The sequence below is a fragment of the Molossus molossus genome, unplaced genomic scaffold (assembly GCF_014108415.1).
Source record: "Molossus molossus isolate mMolMol1 unplaced genomic scaffold, mMolMol1.p scaffold_m16_p_21, whole genome shotgun sequence".
Lineage (NCBI taxonomy): Eukaryota > Metazoa > Chordata > Mammalia > Chiroptera > Molossidae > Molossus > Molossus molossus.
In genome coordinates, this window is record NW_023425357.1 from 31,038,202 (window position 1) to 31,058,883 (window position 20,682).

General features: G+C 52.6%; 2 protein-coding genes across 3 annotated transcripts in view; one reads left to right on the forward strand and one right to left on the reverse strand.

Annotated features, from left to right (window-relative positions):
- Positions 1-1,635: 1,635 nt before the first annotated feature.
- FCSK (fucose kinase) lies at positions 1,636-20,612 on the forward strand. The gene is made up of 24 exons (XM_036274269.1): positions 1,636-1,743; positions 6,388-6,492; positions 6,835-6,986; positions 7,113-7,163; positions 9,331-9,456; positions 9,767-9,839; positions 10,246-10,343; positions 10,725-10,805; positions 11,354-11,473; positions 11,644-11,815; positions 12,226-12,338; positions 12,872-12,973; positions 13,092-13,262; positions 13,735-13,799; positions 14,180-14,550; positions 15,450-15,660; positions 15,838-16,004; positions 16,092-16,313; positions 16,679-16,822; positions 16,984-17,103; positions 18,656-18,843; positions 18,930-19,029; positions 19,514-19,737; positions 19,900-20,612. Exons 2-24 carry the CDS (start codon positions 6,411-6,413, stop codon positions 19,984-19,986), a joined length of 3,240 nt encoding a protein of 1,079 aa, XP_036130162.1. The 5' UTR covers positions 1,636-1,743; positions 6,388-6,410; the 3' UTR covers positions 19,987-20,612.
- The window catches only part of COG4 (component of oligomeric golgi complex 4), a 33,158-nt gene continuing 31,236 nt past the window's right edge, over positions 18,761-20,682 (reverse strand). Inside the window, exon 20 of one of the 2 annotated variants that reach the window (XM_036274271.1) lies at positions 18,761-18,850. The gene's annotated coding sequence lies outside the window, so the exon portion shown is untranslated. Of the gene's footprint in view, positions 18,855-20,682 lie in introns of both variants that reach the window. The other variant, XM_036274272.1, reaches the window with a different exon arrangement.

Here is a 20,682-nt window from a genome sequence, read left to right on the forward strand (position 1 = left end):
CACCCTCTAGGCGGACATAAATTAAGTTAGGACATCTCAGAATTTTTCTCTTGTCAAACGGTTAGTATTTTTTGAGTATCAACTATGGAGTCAAGCATATATCTTATTCACACAGCAATCTCAGCATTTGATACTAGTACTAACCCATTTTTACAGATGGTGACAAAGAGATGCAGAGTAACCAAGTGACTGGCCAGGGTTACACAGAGGTAAAGGAGGGTCCCCCATCTCCATTGAGAGTGAAGGCAGGGCCTCTCAGGCTCCCTATTAATGACAGTAGATTTGGAGAGTACGTTCTTGTAAGAAAAATTTAAACAAAACAGACAAAGCTTAAGTTCTCCTCGCCACCACCCATTCCTAGCAGTCTCTGCTCCAGGGTGTGCTTCCCTCCAGTCCTGTTCCCATATACACTGTGTCCATATACATTATTTTTTAACATGAATGGCTTCTATAGTTTGCTTCTCCCTTAACAAAATGTCTCGAATGTCATTTCCTATTGTACATGAATTTCTACCTGTGCTGGCCTACTTGTATCACCTCGTCCTGATTAAATAATACAAAAGGCCAATTTTGGAGCTTCCGAGACAAACTGAGGAAGTACCAGCTGGCCTGGTACTCTTCTAAACAAATTTGTCCTCTAAGCGAATTTGTTATTTTTTAGAACTTAGAAAATAGAGTGAATAGCAGGACAGCCCTGACCACAGATGTGTGCTGATGCAGTTCCCTCCCGTCTCAGCTCCCACCCACCTCCGTTTCTCTCGCTTATCACCAACTGCTTCCGCTTCTGTACTTGCTTGCTCTCGCCCAATGCCAACAAAAAATGCCATTTGCAGAAATTTGTAACAAGCCCCCTATAAAATAAAAATGTAGCTGAAAGTCGGGGCTAATCTCCAGGAACTTGGGATCAGTCGCCGGTCCGGCGGGCTTTGCTCTCTATTTGGTTTTAATTTGGCTCTGGTGGTCTCTCCGTTCTCTCGTGCCACAACATCCATACACATTATTTTTAACATGAGTGGCTTCTACAATTTGCTTCTCCCTTAATAAAATGTCTTGAACGCCATTTCCTATTGTACATGAAGTTATACCTGCTGCATATTATTCCACTGAATGGAAGTGCCTAGTTTATTTCTTCAGTACCCTAAGGAGAGAATGTTTCCAATTTTCCGCTATAACAATGTTGCCATTCAAAACCTATCCCAAAGCTCCAAAGGTCTTCCCTCTGCAGAGTTGGACAGCCTCTTCCGGAAGGACCCACGTGCTGAAAACCCCCTGAAAGCACGACCACTAACTGCTAACCCAATGGTAGCCGCTTACGCTCGGATAACATCTATGATTCTCCCTTCCCCCGACCCCCGACCTCCTCCCGGGATTTTTTCCCTGGAGAAAAGCAGCAGGCTGCCTCCGGTCCGGGCTGCGGAGGTTAAACCCAAACCCTGAAACCATGAGTCCCAGAAAACGACCCTATGTCTTTAAGACGCATTGGTTTTCCGGGAGTTGTAGTTTTGCTGGCCAACAGAGCCACCTTCTCTTTTCACCTTCTTTCTGGATCTGAAGACTGATTGCCCTTTGGGAAAGCGCTGCCCTAACCACATCTGCCTGCCCGTGCGGTAGGCGGGAGCTGGTTGTTTGGAGAGGGCAAACCAGGGCAAGCCGAGGGGGGAACTACATTTCCCAGGGTGCGCCGTGGAGGGACGCGCAGCCACGCACTGAAGACCAGCTGAGCCGAGCACCTGGCGGAGGCAGGTACGTGGGTCCTCGGGAGGCTGCGCTTCGCATACCTCAGTCCCCTGTCGCCGTTTCCTGGCCCATCCTCTCCTAGGGGCAGGACCGAGGCAGAAGTCTCCGAGAACTCTGCTGGCGCCCCTAGGCACCCACTGGCTGTAGTTGGGCGGAGGTGTCCGGCAGATCTTGCTACCCTTTGCCTGAGTCTTACAATGGAGTTCCGGGACTTGGGACAGCTGGGGACAGGGAGGAGTTATGGGCTCCAGGGGCTCCTCACCGCCTACGCAGGTGGGGTGCTGGATGCCGGCGCTGCTGATTTTGCGTTGAGGCCGCTTTCCCCCCACTCAGTGTGTCCCATGGGATCGCGTCACACTACACAAATCTGAATTACACTAGTCCCCCCTTTATCCGCGGTTTTGCTTCTCACGGTTTCAGTTACCTGAGGTCTTCTATCTGAAAATATTAAATGGGAATTCCAGAAATAATTCATGTTTTAAGTTCTGCCCTGACCAGTTTGGCACAGCGGTTGAGCGTTGGCCTGCGGACCAGAGAGTCACCGGTTCGGTTCCTGCGAGGGGCACGTACCACACACACACACACACACACACACACACAGAGTTTGAAGTTCTGAGTAGTCTGATGAAATCTCCTTGGACCTGTTCCCTCCTGCCTGGGGTGTAAATCATCCCATTGTCCCACTTATCCAGGTTGTATATGCTACCAGCTGATTAGTAATTTAGCAGACTTCAGATCCACTGTCAGGTATGCAGTTCAAATAATCCTTAGTTTACTTGATAATGGCCCCAAGTGCAAGAATAGTGATGCTGGCGATTCAGACATGCCAGAGTAGCCATAAAATGCTTCCTTTACGTGGAAGTTCTCGACTTAATAAGGAAAGAAGAATATCATATGCTGAGGTGCTAAGATCTATGATAAGAACAAATCTATCTGTGAAATTGTGAAGAAGGAAAAAGAAATTTGTGCTACTTTTGCTGTCGCTGTGTAACTGCAAAAGTTACACAGTCACAGTGAGTGATAAGTGTTTAGTTAAGATGAAAAGGCATTGAATTTGTGGGTAGAAGACATGGACAGAAAAAGTGTTCTGATTGATGGCATTGAGCCTATACAAAGACTTCAGCAAGGGGTCCTCTGAAAAGAGTGACACCAAGCCATTTACTGCAAGTAAGGGGTGGTTACACAGATTCACAAATAGGTTTGGATTGAAAAATATAAAAATTACTGGAGAGGCTGTGTCTGCTGATGAAGAAGCTGCTGCCACATTTCCAACTGAGTTGAACAAGTTGATTAGGGAGAAAGGACACAATCCAAAGCAAGTCTTCATAGGTAGGTATGTATGTATAGGAAAAAACATAGTATATATGAGGTTCATACTAGCCCTGGTTTCAGACATCCACTGAGGGTCTTGGAATGTATTCCCCGTGGATAACGGGGGACTATGTACTTGCCTTTTGTGTAATTTCCTGTGTGATTTTACTCCTGATCAACATTCCTCCACTTTTTTTTTTTTAATAAAAAGTTTTTTTCTTTATTGATTTTAGAGAAAGAGGGAGAGAGAGAGAGATAGAAACATCAGTGAGAGAGAACATCGATTGGCCGCCTCCTGCATGCCCCCCACTGGGGATTGGGCCCACAACCTGGGCATGTGTCCTGACTGGGAATCGAACCGGTAACCTCTTGGTGCATGGGTCGACGCTCAACCACTGAGCCACACTGGCCGGACTATTTTACATTTTATTTAATGCTGACAACAGTCTAAGGAGATTGCTATTGTTGGCTGTAGTTTTCAGATTAGGAAATTGAGGCTCAGAGAAGTTAAATAATCTGGTCAAGATCACACAGGAAGAGGCAGAGAAGGGGACAGAATCCTGGGGGCTGATTCCCAGCCCAGAACTGTTCCTCTACCCCACTCTCTAGTTGGCTGCAGTCCAGATAGGGCTACCCTCTCTTCTCTGGCTATGACCTGTCATCTGCGCATCTCTCCCAGTCACTATGCTGAGCCTAAGACTGGGCTCAGACGTTTGGACTCTCCTTGGGGCATTTCTTCTTGCTGTCTTTTGTCAACTTTGCTTGGGACCAAACATCATTATCACCATTAGTTGAATAAGAATCAAAGAGACCCAGGTCCCCGTCACGGCTGTAGCATCTACTAGCAGCTGGAAAGTGGACAGAACACTTACACTGCAAGGGGTGTTGTGAGAATGAAATATCATCATGTCTGAACTATGGTACAGAGTGGGTAATCTCACTCCTAATGATTGTTATCATTACCGCCTGTTTGGAGCACTTTACGTATAATTACTACTTTTGTTCTTTTTCAATCCTTCATAGTAGGTTCGGTGTAGTGGTTAAGAGAATGGACGCTGCAACAAAAATGTCTGGGTTCAGATTTTACTCTGCCTCTTGCTAGCTGTGTGATCTTGGGCATGTGACTTAATCTCTCTGTGTCTCAGTTTCCTCATCATCTGTTTTTTAGGATAAAGATAGTACTTCCCACGCATAAAGTTAGAGGTTCATACAGTGATTTTCCATTTGAAGGTGCCGAGAGGAAGATGATATTATACCCCATGCTGGTTCTTGGAGAAGCCGAGACCAAGATGGGATTAGATTTACTGGGAGAGAGGAAAAGAGGAGAGAGCTGGAGGAAGCAGGGCAAGCTGTCAGTCAGCTCCCTGTGAAGGTGGAGAGGGTCTCACACTGCAGTGAGGTTCTAAGACTGTCTCTGTTGGGTGACTGGGGAGTTCTGGAGCTAAGGTTGCCTGTCAGGGGATCCCCAAATTGCTGGAATGGGTCCTTCTTTGTGTCCCTGCTGCGCTGAGTCATTGGTTGGGAGCAGCTGGTGGGAAGCATGGCTTCCTTGTGAACAAGCCTAGGGCATCGGTCAGTTATACTTCCTGCCTCAGGAGACCTGAGGAATTAGAGGTGCCAAAGATCACACAGTAAGTTGGTGATCCAGCTGGACTGTGTCTCCACCCCTTTGCTGGGAAGGCCATCTGGGCATCCTGGGGAATGCCTTTGCCCTCAGGCGCCTGGCCAAGATCTCTAGCTCAGATTTCCCCTCTGGATTTCCCTCCTGGGCTGAACAGGGAACAGAGAAGTTTCTGTTAGTGGTGAGGCTTTCCCTGAAAGCTCAGGGGAGTGTGGATGTTGCTAAGTGGTGGTGTTTGTCGACCTTAACCATAGCCTTGGTGGCAGAGGAGTCTGGTGTAAAAGAAGCTTGCTGAGGTTCAGGTTTCCTGCTGCTCTGAATGGGGCGTGGGCTGTCCATGCATTCCAGGTGCCTCTGGGAAGGCATGCAGCCTGCTCCAGCATCTCTCTGACACGGCTTTGGGGGCTGGAGGGAAGAGGTGGGCCTGGCTGCTTCATAGGACAGCAGGCGGACTCTGCCAGAGGTAGATGCCAGGGCACTCCTGGGAACTTGTCTGCAGAGGTCTTGAGGAGGCCAGGGGCTCTGGAGTCAGACTGGTTTTCCATCTTGTGGGAGAGAAATGTTGGGGGGATAAGAAGGGGTGAAAGCAAAACTTTGGCATTATCTTTTTCCTCCTTGCCCAGAGTGCCCAGGAGGAAGATGGCTGGCAGGTAGGGTTGCAGCCTCTTTCAGGCTTGGAGCCTCTGGGAGGGGCGATCCCCTTTGAGGCACTATAGTAGGCACTGTTGGCAACCTCCCTGAACAGGTTGGAGTATCCCTCCCACAACTGTCCCCTTCTCCAGGGAATTCCCTTCAGCCTCAGGAGCCTGGGAGGTTAGGCCTTCCCTCCTCCTAGATCACAGCCAATGACTGAATGATGAGGGGCCAGTGGTATAGAAAGGATAGCCCCTTGCTTTAGGATGAGACCCACTGTCTACCCTACCCTGCTCCCCTTACTTCCTCTCCTGAGGAAGTCATATGCACCCAGAATGAGAAAGTCAAAGATATACTTCATGACCCAGCAATCCCACACGGAGATATCCACCTGGAGAGTTGAAGTCTTATGTTCACACTAAGTTTGCACATGAGTGTTTATAGCAGCTCTAGTCATGTCTGTTAAAACCTGGAAACAGTCCAGATGTCCTTCAGTGAGTGGATGGAGAAATAGACTCTGGAAGGTCCATGGAATGGAATACTTCTTGGGAAAAAATAAGGAAGAAAGAAATACTGCTATGCACAGCCAACTTGGACGAATCTCAGAGGCTTTATGTCTTTTATTTTTTTCTTTATTGTTTGGAGAGACAAGAAGGGAGAAGGAGAGAAATATGGAAACATCAATGAGAGAGAACATCAATTGGCTGCCTCCTGCGTGCCCCCCATTGGGGATTGGGCTCACAACTTGGGCATGTGCCCTGACCCAGAATCGAACCAGTGACCTCTTGGTGCATGGGTCGACACTCAACCACTGAGCCACACCAGCTAGGTGCATTATGTTGAGTGAAAGAAGACAGTCTCAGAAGATTCCTTTCCAACTCTACCTGTAAAGAACTGATCAATGGTTGTCAGGGTGAGGGATGGAGGAAGGTAAAGGGGTAACATGCGGGAGTTTTTTTGGTGCAGATAGTGGTGACCATAAGAATCTATGCATGTGTTAAAATTCATAAAACTATATGCCATCAAATCAATTTTAGGATATTATAAGTTTTAAAAATTCACATGAACCCCTATCTCTGCCTTAGGAAGCCCCCCTACTTCGGCCAGAATGGAACAGCCCAAGGGAGTTGATTGGACAGTCATCATCCTGACATGCCAGTACAAGAACAGTGTGGAGGTCTTCCAGAGAGGTAGGGGACCCTTCCTCCCAACACTGCCCTAATATAGAACCCCCACCACACCCCTCTAACTCCAGGAGCCAGGCAGACCTAGGTTCAAACCCAGATTCTGCTTCTTCCTACCCATGTGACCCTTGACACATCATGTCATTTCATTGAGACTCAGTTTTCTTATCTGTAAAATGGGAATAAGTGTACTCATCTCACAGAGCTGGGCAAAGGTCTAATGAGCTACTACATGGAAAGCTACTGAGTAAAGATAAAATAATAATTAACAGTAGGTTTGCTTTAGGTGCTTGGGACCTGGGCTGGGAGGTGGGAGAGGGGCAGGTCCCAGCCCTGTTCTGACCACAGAGCTGGAAGTGAGGCAGAAACGAGAGCAGATCCCTGCCAGAACCTTGTTACTGGCCGTGGAGGACCCTGAGACTCGTATGGGCAGTGGAGGAGCCACCCTCAACGCCCTGCTGGTGGCTGCTGAACACCTGAGTGCCCGGGAAGGCTTCACTGTGAGTGCTCATGTTGTTCCTTTCATACCTGAGTGGATTTGTGTTGGGTCTGTCCCCAGACGAGAGGGTGTCCTTGGGTGCTTTCTGCCCAGGCCTCTGTCAACAGGGCTCTTCTACTCTTGACAGGTGGTCACATCTGATGTCTTACATTCGGCCTGGATCCTCATCCTGCACATGGTTAGTAAGATGCTGGGTGGGGCCCTGGTCTGTGTGGCTCAGTTGGTTGGAACATCGTCCCATTCACCTGAAGGTTGCTGGTTCAACCTAGCACATGCCTAGGTTGTGGTTTCCATCCCTGGTAGGGGCGTATGGGAGGCAGCCAATCAGTGTTTCTCTCACATTGATGTTTCTCTCTCTCTCTTCCTTCCCCTCTCTCTAAAATCAATAAAACATATCTTAAACACCAACAACAAAAGATGCTGGGTGGGTGCCATCCATCCTCATGGTTGGACAAGACTTAAGAGGTATGCTTGCAAGATGTTTATTGTGCAAATCCAGAAGAATCGGAATCAGAATTGATCCAAGTGTCCAAAAATAGGGAACTGGCTAAATATAAACAGTATATCCTCCTGGTGGAATATTATAAAGGATTAATAAGTCCATCTAATTATTTGTGTTGACGTAAAGACTTATTAGCCCTGTGACCTTGGGCAAGTCATTTGACCCTTTCTATGCCTCAGTTTCTGCATCTGTAAAATGAGGATGGCAACAGTTCCTGCTTCGTGTGGATATGCTGAGATAATCCATTAAATGTTCAAAGTGGGACCTGGCTTTATATAATTCCCAGCCTTATTTTCCCAGTTTTATGTGTCTGTGTTCTGTTGTCTCTACCTTTTCAGAATGTCATTTTTATAAAAAAAAAAAAATATATATATATATATGTATATATATAGATATATATCTATATATCTATATATATCTATATATCTATATATATGAATGGAAGTCTGAAAGGCTATACCTCAAAATGAGCTAACTTCCTGAGGGATTGTTTTTCTTTTTGTATATTTGAATTTTCTAACTTTTTACTATAATCATGTAGGTAGGAAAATTAAATGAGAAAACACTTTTTAAAAAAATCCTCACCTGAGCCCTGGCCGGTTTGGCTCAGCGGTTAGAGCGTCGGCCTGCGGTCCACAGAGACCCAGGTTTGGTTCCTGCTAAGGGCACGTACCTCAGTTGCAGTTTGTCCCCGGCCCTGGTTGGGTTGTGTGGGTGGCAGCCACTCAATGTGTCCCTTTCACATCGATGTTTCTCTCTCTCTCCCTCCCACTCTATCCGAACAAAAAAATGAAAAAATGTCCTCAAGTGAGGATAAAAGCCTCACCTGAGCATATTTTTCCATTTATCTTCAGTTAGAGTGGGAAGGGGAGAGAGAGAGAGAGAAACATTGACTTGAGAGACACATCAACTGGTTACCTCCCGCATGACCTGAACTGGGGCCAGGGAAGAACCGCAACTGAGGTACGTTCCCTTGCATGGCTTCAAACCCACAACTCTTTGGTCTGCAGGCCGACGCTCAAATCGCTAAGTCAAAACAGCCAAGGCAGAGAACACTTTTTTTTTATCCTCACCTGAGGACATTTTTCCATTTTTTGTTCAGATAGAGTGGGGAGGGAGAGAGAGAGAAACATCGACGTGAAAGGGACACATCGAGTGGTTGCCACCCGCACGACCAACCAGGGCCGGGGACAAACTGCAACCGAGGTACATGCCCTTAGTAGGAACCAAACCTGGGTCTCTCTGGACCTCAGGCCGACGCTCTACCACTGAGCCAAACTGGCCAGGGCAAGAACACTTTTTTTAAAAAAAGATTTTTTATTGACTTTTACGGAGAGAGAGAGAGAGAGAGAGAGAAAGAGAAACATTAATGTGAAGAACATCAATTGGCTCTCCTGCACACTCCCCAATCGGGGATCAAACCTGTAACCTGGGCATGTACCCTGACCGGGAATCAAAACATCAACCTTTTGGTGCACAGAACAACACCCAACCAACTGAGTCTCGAAGGCCAGGGTGACTCTTTAAAAGTCCTCTAGGTTGCCTAGGCAGTGTGGCTCAGTGGATTGAGAATCATCCCATGGACCGAGAGGTCCCAGTTTGATTCCTGGGGTTTGGGCTCGAACCCCAGTAGGGGGCGTGTGAGAGGCAGCCAATCCATGTTTCTCGCTCACATCGATGTTTCTATCTCCCTCTCACTTACTCTCTCTCTAAAAAATAAATAAAAGCATATTTGAAAATATAAAAGTCCTCTAGCTTGATTCTTTCCACCTTTGCACAACTTATGGGGTGTCCCCAGACTCTTTGCCCCAGGACATTTCACCTGTCCTTGCTTCCCTCCTAGGGCCGAGACTTCCCCTTTGATGACTGTGGCCGGGCCTTCACCTGCCTCCCTGTGGAGAACCCCCAGGCCCCTGTGGAGGCTGTGGTCTGCAACCTGGACCGCTTGTTGGACATCATGAGCTATCAGGTGAGGCTGGCAAGGTGCCTTAGGGCCTCGTCCCTCTCTCACTGCACCACCAGCTATAGTCTGTCTTGGCTCAGAGGGGACGCCAAGAAGAACAGCTTTGGGGGTACCTAGAGTTAGAGCTTCAGGAAATTGGTGTCGGCAAAACTCGGGGGAGGTGTGATCCCAGGAGGTGGGCAGGAGGGCCTAGGGAGGCCTCTGTTACCTCAGCAGCCAAAGCCCTCCTAGAGCAGGAGGACAGGCTTGCCCCTGGGCTGTGTGGAGGCAGGGGAAGGACTGGGACAGGCCACCAGCGGTTCTTTCTCTCCCGCAGCTGGGCCCAGGCTCCCCGCCAGGTGTGTGGGTCTGCAGCACCGATATGCAGCTGTCTGTTCCCCCCAACCCAGGTGAGCCTGAGGGCTTGCAGCCTCCTCCCTTGTCACAGCCACAGGCAGGCTGTGCCTGTTCTAGCTCACCATCTCTGGGCCCGGCCCACTACCCTTTTCAGAAGGGAAGATGGAGGGTGTGGAGGAAGCCTAGACCTGGAGGCGGGGCTTACCCTGCTGGGCCTCAGTCTTCCAGACTAGAATGGAGACACCAGCACTGCCCCTTGTGCCCCACAGGGCTGTAATAGAACTCTGGGAGGGGAGGCATTGTCATTCTCCCAGAGCAGTGTCCATTTGGCTTGGGAACCATGGTTTCCTTTTAGAGGTGCCCAGATGCCCCTGCCCTGAGTTCTTGTCTTTACTTGGTTTTGGCCTCTCTGCCTTGGGTTGGGGCCCCCAGGGAGCCTCCTGACTGCTGTACCCACAGGGATCAGCTGGGACGGCTTCCGGGGAGCCAAAGTGATCGCCTTTCCAGGAAGCATGGCCTATGCCCGGAACCATGGCATCTACCTCACCGACTCCCAGGTAGTGCCCCTGGGGCAGTGGTGCAGGCAGCTGTGCCGGCCTGGATGGATTCCTGGGCCTGCGCCCTGGGCAGCCTCTTGCCCTAGACTTCCTGGTACAGTCTGGATTCCGAGGAGTTTTCTCCATGGCAACAGCTCTTCACTTAATCTTTTGCCATACTTGAATTGCACATGGACCCAGTGCTGGGCTCTGTGCTTGGGCTGGGCTGGGAAGACATGCAAAGGGCCTGTACTGTTGGGGTTGGGACGGTGCTCCCTGGGAGCATGCTGGTACCTGTCAGACATGCATATTAGGTTTTTATTTGGAGGACACCCTTGCTGTGTCCCTGTTCGTGATCCTCCTTTGTTCCCTTCCCTCACTCTGTTTTCTCCCTCCACACAGGGCTTTGTTTTAGACATTTACTACAAGGGCACCGATGCAGACATACAGCGATGCGCCAAGCCTGATGGGCGGGTGCCACTGGTACGGCTGCTGCCCAGGGTGGGGGGCTTTGGGGACTCTGTGGAAAGAGAGGGTTTGCCTTCCTGCTCAGGGCAGAGCTCCACTCCTTTTAGTAGATTCCAGGGTAGGACAGAACCTGAATCTTTGGTCAAGGAGCAGGTGGAGCCAGAGTCTGAGGAAAGGTTCTTGTCCTGAACCGGAAAGGCTAGAACCAGAATGTGAGAAAGTTCAGGAATGCAGTTAGGAGGAAGTCTGGAACCTGACTTGGGGGTCCTTCTAGAATGGACAAGGAGAGGCATGGTAGGTAAGGGTCTGGGACCAGACCATGGAGGTGATAGAGAACTAGGTTTGGAAGAAGGCCCGAACATTGAGGGGAGGATTCCAGAAGGTGCCTGTTCAGGGGACCCCCCCTCCAGTAAGCCTGGAATCTGGGTGCTGGAGTGGCCCAGAAGATGAAGGACCCTGCCTGATACGGCAGCCAGCCTGTTGGCGTATCTTCATGTGTCTTCCCCAACTCAGGCCCAAGACTGACCTGAGGGCCCACCTGATCCTTATGGGGGCTCCTCCAGGTCTCTGGGATTGTCTTTTTCTCTGTGGAGACTGCGGAGCACCTCTTGGCTACCCACGTGAGCCCACCCCTGGATGCCTGCACCTACATGGGCTTGGACTCTGGAGCCCGGCCTGTCCAGGTACCTGAGGGTGGGGGCTAGGGGCCCTGGCCTGGGGGAGAGGCCCTGACACTGGCAACCTGGCTATGTGACCTCAGGCTAGTCCCTTCCCCCTGCATCTCTGGGGAGGAGACTGCCTCAGTTTGGCCTAGGAACCACCCCCACAGCTGTGCCTCCTACCCTTTCCCTAGCTCTCTCTATTTTTCGACATCCTGCTGTGCATGGCCCGGAATGTGAGCAGAGAGGACTTCCTGATGGGATGGCCCCCGGAGATGGGGCAGGGTGACGCAGACATCAAGGGTTATCTTCAGGTTGCCCGGGCTGAGCTGTGGAAGGAGCTTCGTGATCAGCCCCTCAGCATGGGTGGGTGCTGCCTCTCGGCTCTCTGGGACCACAAGAGTGAGGACCTCCAGAATGAGGCTGCCTCCTGCCTGGTCCCTGGGATCCAAGACCAGGCAGGCCTAGTGCATGTATCAGACAAGTATCCTCTCCCAACCCGGAGCCCTGACAGTGTGCTCCACTCCCCGCCCAATAACTTTCTTCCTTCTGTCTCATTCCTGGGCTCCAGTCCCAGTCTTTCCATTTTCTAGCTTTGTGACTTTGGGCAGGTTGGTGAGCCTCTCTGGACTTTAGCTTCCCCATCAGCACAATGGGCTCATTGCCATGCCTGCCCTCCCAGGGCCTGGTGAAGATGTATATTCTGGCTGGAGGCCTAGCCTGGCATCGGAGCAGCAGCAGACATAGGGTTGGGGTCATTACTTGTATCTTTACAGCATATATCCCTGATGGAAGCTACAGCTACATGACCAGCTCGGCCAGTGAGTTCCTGCACAGCCTCACATTCCCCGGGGCTCCTGGGGCCCAGGTCGTGCACTCCCAGGTGGAGGTAAGACCTGCCTGGAGGTAAGACCAACAGAAGTGTCTGATGACAGGTGGGCTCAGACAGGTCAAGTAACTTGCCTAAGGCCACAGAGCCAGTAAGTGGCCAAGTCAGGATCCTACATCCAGGTCTGCCTGATTGAGGAGCTAGAGAAGACCCCACATCCTTTTGGGGGGTCTGCTTGGGGAGACAAGCACATTTGAGGTGATGGGCCTGGGTCAGTGACATGGTGCTGAGAAAGGGGGCAGATAGAGTTCAGAGGTAGCCCGCAGAGTGGTAGAGGTACCTGGACTGGTGGGAGAGGTTTTCTGGGGAAGCTGTTGTCTGGTGGGACCTCATTACTAAGTTCAGACATGCTCTGGAGGACTGTGCCGGGAGAGCATGCCCCTGAGGGAATGGCATGAACGGGCGGGATGGGAGTCAGCCTGAGGCTGAGGGATCTGGCTGGCTGATGGGCATAGGCTGGGGTCTTGGCTGTGGGAGAGGATTGGGGCAGCCCCTGGCCCTGGGCCTTCACTGTCTTCTCCCTGGCTTCACAGGAGCTGCAGCTACTGGGGGCTGGGAGCTCTGTGGTCAGCTGCCTACTGGAGGGCCCTGTCCGACTGGGCCCTGGGAGTGTCCTGCAGCACTGCCATCTCCGGGTAAGGCCTAGAGCAGGGGCAGAGGGAGGGCAGGGCCCTGGCGGCCAGGCTCTGTGTGTGTTGGGGGGTGTCTGGAGCTGTACTGCCCACTCAGAACGCCTGCCCTCTCTCTTGCCAGGGCCCTGTTCACATTGGCGCCAGTTGCTTTGCGAGTGGCCTGGACACAGCCCAAGTGGAAGCGCTACACGGCTTGGAGCTGCATGATCTCGTCCTGCAGGGGCACCACGTGCGGCTGCATGGCTCCTCTCTCCGTGCCTTCACCCTCGTCGGCCGTCTGGACAGCTGGGAAGTAGGTGCCTGCCCTTTGTCCCCTCACCCCCATCTTCAGGCTTTGGGAGCCCTGAGGGTCCTAGCCCAGCTCCCACTCCACTGCAGGGCTCAGTGAGCAATGGCCTGAGGGATTGTCTGTAGCCAGTCAAGTCTCGACATACCTTTACCTCCCTCCTCATCTGCTCTGCCAGGTAGTCTGGGTGGGGATTTTTATCCACATTTTACAGGCTGGAGACTGAGGTTCAGAGAGGGAGGTGACCTGCCTTGGGCTGCAGAGCCACAGTTATAGTGGATTGGGCCTAGAACTGGGACTTTGCACCAGGTTCAAGGCACCTGGGCAGGAGTGCTAAGCCTGCAGGGCTTGACACAGTATTTCAGAACTTGCTCTCATATGTGCACGCCTCTCCTCCTGTACCCTCTGGCCTTAGTGTTCCTAACCCCTCCCTTCCTGTGGTCCCTGAAGTCCTGACTGCTTTCTCCTCTTCCCCCAGAGACAGGGGACAGGAACGTACCTTAACATGCCCTGGAGTGAATTTTTCCAGAAAACAGGCATTCGGTAAGATTGATGGCCTGGATGGGTCTTCATAGCCTCTCTTGGCAGCCAGGGTGGCTGCTTCTTTCAGGCTTATCTCTGCCTCTGCCCCAGAGTAGTATCTGCCCTCCCACTAGCCCATGGGTTCTGGGGTAGTTTTGGGCAGCCTGATCCTCCCCAGCACCTTCCCCCTGAACAACTCCGAATCCCTGGCTGTGCTCAGTCTTTGGGATTTTGTTCAGAGGCCTGGGAAAGGACCCTCCCTAAATTGTCTCCTTGTGTCACCTTGAAGAACTTGTTCTGCCCCTGGTTAATTAGCTAGCCCCCAGCTGACAGGCAGTCAGGGCTTGGTGAGGGTTCAGGAGCCCTAGCATCCCTCCTAATGTGTCTTCTTCCCACATCAGAAACTGGGACCTGTGGAACCCAGACACGCCCCCCACCGAGCGTTGCCTTCCCAGTGCCCGCCTCTTTCCTGTGCTCCACCCCTCCAGGGCCTTGGGGCCCCGGGACATGCTGTGGATGCTAGACCCCCAGGAGGATGGCGGTGAGGCCCTGTGGGCCTGGCGGACCTCCTGGCGTCTGTCCTGGGAGCAGCTGCAGCCTTGTCTGGACCGGGCTGCCACACTGGCCTCCCGCCGGGACCTATTCTTCCGCCAGGCCCTTCATAAGGCGCGCAACGTGCTGGAGGCCCACCAGGACCTCAGCCTGCGCCCGCTGATTCGGGCCACTGTCCACGAGGGTTGTCCTCGGCCCCTGATGGCCATGCTGGACCAGGGTGAGTGTGCTGTGTCTCTGCCCTACCTGCCCTCTGGGTTGATAGCCTGAGGATACTAGGGAGCCAGGAGACTTCAAAGTAAGTGTAGTTTGCTTTTAGGTTTCTGGGAAGCTTCATCCTTGTCAGTAGGGAGTTTGGTGAGAGGCTGAGGCCTGGGTCTGAGCCTCTGGGTCCTGTGAGCATCAGCAAACCTTACATATTTTGTACTGGGTGCCAAAACGTAGGGGCTACAGCCCCAGGGGGGTGTGGCCAGCTCTCTCAATTAGCACCTCATTAGTGATCCCAGCAACTGGAAAATGATCCTCATTTAAGTTGTTCATCTACAGCCACACAGCTGGTTGGAGGTGGTGCTGAGACTGAACCCAGGTGATTTGACCCGAGTCTGAACTCTTTTTTTTTTTTATCCTCACCCGAGGACATTTTCCCATTTTTTATTCAGATAGAGCGGGAAGGAGAGAGGAAGAGAGAGAAACATCGATGTGAAAGGGGCACATCGAGTGGCTGCCTCCCGCATGACCCAGCCAGGGCCAGGGGACAAACTGCAGCCAAGGTACATGCCCTTAGCGGGAACCGAACCCGGGTCTCTGTGGACCGCAGGCTGACGCTCTAACCGCTGAGCCAAACTGGCCAGGGCCTGAGTCTGAACTCTTAACTACTCTGGGCATCCTGGGTGGGGGTAAAGAGGCACAGCTGGGCTGGGGCTGGGCTGACAGGATAAGAACTTTGCCAAGCAAAGTGGGGAGGAGTGGGGCATACCTTCGCAGGCAAGGATACATCTTGGGCAAAAGTGAAGAGGTGTGAGGGATCTTGAGTGTTTGGGGACTACTGAATAGTTTCTTGGGGAAGAGGGCATTGGAGGTGGGTCCTATCCCCAACCACCCCAACTTCTGGTCCTTCAGTTGCAGCTGGCACAGGAGACCTAGGTGTGGCGGCCCGGGTGCTGGCCTGTGTGGCAGACGTACTGGGATACATGGCAGAAGGCCGAGGTGGCTTACGGAGTGGGCCGGCTGCCAATCCTGAGTGGATTCAGCCCTTCCAGTACTTGGAGTGTGGAGACCTGGCTGGGGGTGTGAAGGCACTTGCCCAGGAGCGGGACAAGTGGCTGAGCAGGTGGGTGCTAATGATGTCAGAACCCCTGGGGAAGCCCCTGGTTATCCTTATGGGTGGAAACCCAGAGAGAGGTGGGGTGGGGTATCCTCAGGTCACCCAGGGCAGTCAGGTCCCAAAATCAGGGAGTCTGCCCCCAGCTTGGGGCTCCGTGCTGCTCTCCCCCTTCCTTCTTGGCAGGCCAGTCTTGCTAGTGCGAGCTGCTCGCCACTACGAGGGGGCTGGGCAGATCCTGATCCGTCAGGCTGTGATGTCAGCCCAGCGCTTTGTCTCCACGGAGCCTGTGGAGCTGCCAGCACCTGGGCAGTGGGTGGTGGCTGAGTGCCCAGCTCGAGTGGATTTCTCTGGTGAGCTCTTTGAGGGGGGTGAAGGTAGCCACCCCAGAGCTGGGCTGGCAGCCCCATGACCAGCTTGGTCTTGTTCAAATGCTGCAGGAGGCTGGAGCGACACGCCACCCCTCGCCTATGAGCTTGGTGGGGCAGTGCTGGGCCTGGCTGTGCGAGTGGATGGCCGCCGGCCCATTGGGGCCAGGGCTCGCCGCATCTGGGAGCCTGAGCTGTGGCTGGCGGTGGGGCCACGGCAGGATGAGATAGCCACGAAGATAGTGTGTCGGAACTTGGAGGACCTGCAGGATTACTGCCAGCCCCATGCTCCAGGTCAGGGCACTCAGGACATCTGCCGGTAGGGATGGCACACATAGCTAGCTGGGGAGGGGAGGGGCAAAACCCTGGAGACCCTATTGGCCATGGGGGCCTGGCCTGAGGGTTAGCCAGTCTGGTTGAGGACCCCCGAAGTCACCCTGCTTGGGCACATGCAGGTGCAGGAGGTAGAGCTGGCACATTTGCCCATGTTGGGGAGCTCAGAGGTCTTTTTGTGGCTTGGGGTGGGGCTTGCACTGCTGCCGGGCTTTTGTCCCTCAGATGAGCCATGCTGGGCTGGGAAATAGTGGAGGTGAAGTGGTATGTCTGCTTCTGCCTTTGGAGACCAAATTCTTTGCTGGGTGCTGCTGGTCCCTTTGCAGGGGCCCTGTTGAAGGCAGCCTTTATCTGTGCGGGGATCGTGCACGTTCATTCCAAGCTCTCACTGAGTGAGCAGTTGCTGCACACCTTTGGGGGTGGATTCGAGCTGCACACGTGGTCTGAGCTGCCCCACGGCTCTGGCCTTGGTGAGTAGGCCCTGTCCTCCTGCTGCCAACCACTCCATCTCTGCCCTCCATCCTCTCCTTCCTTCCTCCTCACTGCCTCTGCCCAACAGAGGGAGTGGGTGGGGCAGGACTGGGCTGGGCAGATGTGTTTCATGCCTGATCCCCTCCTCCCTGCCCTGCAGGCACCAGCAGCATCCTGGCGGGCACTGCCCTGGCCGCCTTGCAGCGGGCAGCAGGCCGGATGATGAGCACGGAGGCCCTGATACATGCAGTGCTGTACCTGGAGCAGGTGCTCACCACAGGTATGGGATGGCCCCTGGTGGGAGGGATGTCACTGGCACTTTTCCAAGAGCTTCCTGAGGCTCCCCTGGGCTTACAGGCAGCCACATAACTGCTGCTCCTTCAAATGGTTAGAGCGTCCTTATCACTCTGACCTTCGGTGGTTTTCAACTCGAGATATTTCTACCTCAGAGAAGCTGATGCTTTAATTAGGAGCACCCACTAAGTGTCAGATTCTGTGTTATACCTTTCATGTGTTAGGTACCTATGCTTATATGCTTATTCCTCATGACTTTGTCGCCATCCAGGACTGTCCCTTAGGGTGGGGCTGGGCAGAATGGGTTTGTAGTAGGGGACAGGACCTTCAGCCTGCCTTTCTAACCAACTTGTCCCTCCGTTAGACTATGGTTATTTGTGCCCACCTCCCCTTCCCACCAGCCATGGAGGGTGGTGCACTGAGGGCCCTGAACATGGCTGTGATCATAGCAGAGTGTCACTAGCACCAGGCTTCTCCCTCCTCTTGTCACCATGGCCCTTTGGTGTCTATGCACAATGGGGAGCAGCCAGAGGTTTGTCTGGCCCGATCCTAGGGTGCTGTGGCCACCCCAGGATTCCCCATTGTGATTCTGGGCAGGAAACTGTCACAAAGATTTACAGATGCTGATTATGCTGTCTTTACTGGTCATTTTGTAGCCCATCCCCTCCTTTTGTTGTAATGACTCACATCCCATAATAGGTAATTATTAACAAGAGGGGCAAGTGGGGAGGCCTGTCCAGTTTTGAGATGTACCGTTCAAAGCCTTCATTTGGTCAATTGACAACTATTGAGTATCCAGTCAGTGTTGGACCCTGGGGATAAAATGAGCAAAAACAGGGCCCTTGCTCTCAAAAGTCATATGGTCTATTGGGGACAGACATAAATCAATAGCTACTCAAATGAATGTATAATTATAAGCTGTGCTAAGTTCTCTGGAGGACAGGGGTGCAATTAAGGAGTTCTTGACATTTGGGGCCTGACACTAACCATGATTTGGCTGAAAATTCCAGATGCCTCCTGCCACTTGCATTTTATACTTTAAGTCCTGGTAGGCCTTTACCCAAACGTCAAAGGCCTGTCCCAGAACCATCTCAAGTTTTATTTTTACAGAGCTGCTGAGAAAAAGGGATCCATACCTTTCATTGCCAAAGCAAGATGTGAACAAGCTCGTTCAAGTTTGATAAGAGATGTTAAAAGCATAATCACAGAAAAGATAGGGTGCAGGAGTCAGTTAGGCTGCAGGGAAAGTCCTATATCACCTCTCGTTGTTTACCTCAGTTCCAACTACACATCAGGTCTGCACTACAACTTGGCCTTGTGCATCCCAAGTTTGGTTTTGAAATCTTTTCTCTTGCTGGGCTCATCCTGCTCCCAAGGCTGGTGATGGAAGCTGGACAGCTCCCTTGGCCCAGCTGGAGTCGGGGGAAGCTGTCTTCTCCCACTGGTTCCTGCCAGGGATGCAGGGGGCCAGGAGCCTGGGCTGGAAAAGGGATGTTGAGCCAGATAGGCTCCAACAGTGATGGACCCTGGGCTCCCAGGCGGTGGCTGGCAGGACCAGGTGGGTGGTCTAATGCCTGGCATCAAAGTGGGGCGCTCCCAGGCTCAGCTGCCACTGAAGGTGGAGGTGGAAGAGATCACTGTACCTGAGGGCTTTGTCCAGATGCTCAATGACCACCTGCTCCTGGTGTACACTGGCAAGACCCGCCTGGCTCGGAATCTGCTGCAGGTGAGCCCTGGCTCCAGAAGGAAGAAGGGAAGCAGAGGCTCAGCAGGGCCCAGATCTTCATTGCACCCCTCCTGTCTCATCTGCAGGATGTGCTAAGGAGCTGGTATGCTCGGCTGCCTGCCATTGTGCAGAATGCCCACAGCCTAGTGCAGCACACGGAGGAGTGCATGAAAGCCTTTCACCAAGGTGAGGTGCTTCTTACCCGAGGGCAGGGCACCAGGAGTGAGTGCCTTGTCGCCCATGGGGCTGAAGCACAGGCCCCAGGTGTTAGGCCCCTGGGAAGAGAAGCCTACTGTCTGTCCTCCATAGGGTCTCACTTAGGTGGGAACTGTATCTTAGGACAATACTTGCATCATGGAGAAGGCCTCCAGCCCTATCTACCAAGAGGCAGGTGGGGTAAGCAGTTTGGCCCCATAGCCGAGTACCAGGAAGTCAGAGCTCAGCAGGGTTCCAAGTGAGTGGCTACACTGCTTACTGAATACTGCTGGGCACCATGTCAGCTGCTCTGTGCACATTAGACAACCTCAGACAACCCTGTGAGGTGATCTATATTACTCCTGTTTCCAGCCCCTGGTTAAGCAGTGCCTCTTGGCGCTTTATTGTTGACAAATGGGCACTGACAGAATATTCTGGCTCAGGCATGCCATTCCCCTCCCTACCCCCAACCCAGGAAACCTGCCTCTGCTGGGTCGGTGCCTGACCTTGTACTGGGAGCAGAAGAAGCTCATGGCTCCAGGCTGTGAGCCCCTAGCTGTGCGGCGAATGATGGATGTCCTGGCCCCTCATGTGCATGGCCAGAGCCTGGCAGGGGCAGGCGGCGGGGGCTTTCTCTATCTGTTGACCAAGGAGCCAAGGCAAAAGGAGGCTCTGGAGGCTGTGCTGGCCAAGACTAAGGTACCTGATGGTGTCAGGTATGGTAGTGGGGGGCAGGAGTCTTCACTGTGACCCACTGGCTAACTAGGGGCTACAGATACATGTCCCCCTGGCCTTGCAAGCCTCCAGAAGGCCAGAGATTTGTCCAGAGCCCTCTAAACACCTCTTGTCCTTTGCTCCCAGGGTCTCGGGAACTACAGCGTCCACCTGGTAGAAGTGGACACTCAGGGCCTGAGTCTGCAGCTCTTGGGGAATGAGACCTCAACCTGATGCCCCTTCCCATGATGCTTATCCCTTGGCAAGAGAAAACCTGGAGCCTAAGCAGCCCCTCCCTTCTGAGCACTCAGTCTCCTACTCCCTATCTACCTCTTTATAAATCTGCTCCCAAAAGAAGCTGACCTGCGTTTGGGCCCACCCCCTTCGGAAGCCTGGTGAAGCACAGATCACACTTGGGAACAGGACTGTGAACTCTTGGTTAACAGTGGCCTAGGCTTGGCTTCTGCTCCATCTGGACATAGGAAGGTCCTAAGCTCAGTTTTTCTTGTGGCCCGGCTGGGGCCTTGACCTTCTCACTCTCCATGAGGGCCCTGGAAGAAGGGGGTGACAACCAGCCTTAGCAGAGGCTGGTCCCTTGGTAAGGCTGACCCTGAAGAGGCCCTTTGAGGCATTTCCTGTGGCCTTCCTCAGGGGTCAGGCTTCTGCCTGAATAGAGACTTCATGTTCAATATTCACTCCCAGGTTGACTTGATGGGGGAGTGGGAGTAGGGGTGGGGGGTCCCGGCCCATGTCTATGGAATTGAGCCAGTGCAGCCTACAAGCTGGTCACTGCCAGCTCAGGCCTTAACCAGTAACATGGACTGTGCCATGTGACCCAGAGCCTATGGGCAATAGGTTTTCAGGACTGTGACTTTCTTGGAATAAATCCAATCTGCCCTTAAAGACTGTCCTCATAAAGCTCTTTTGTTC

Coding starts and splice junctions, on each gene's coding strand:
- FCSK (XM_036274269.1), top strand. CDS start 6,411: ATGGAACAGCCCAAGGGAGTTGATTGGACAGTCATCATCCTGACATGC. Junction 10,344..10,724: donor TCTACCTCACCGACTCCCAG/GTAGTGCCCCTG, acceptor CCCTCCACACAG/GGCTTTGTTTTAGACATTTA. Junction 12,339..12,871: donor TCGTGCACTCCCAGGTGGAG/GTAAGACCTGCC, acceptor CTGGCTTCACAG/GAGCTGCAGCTACTGGGGGC.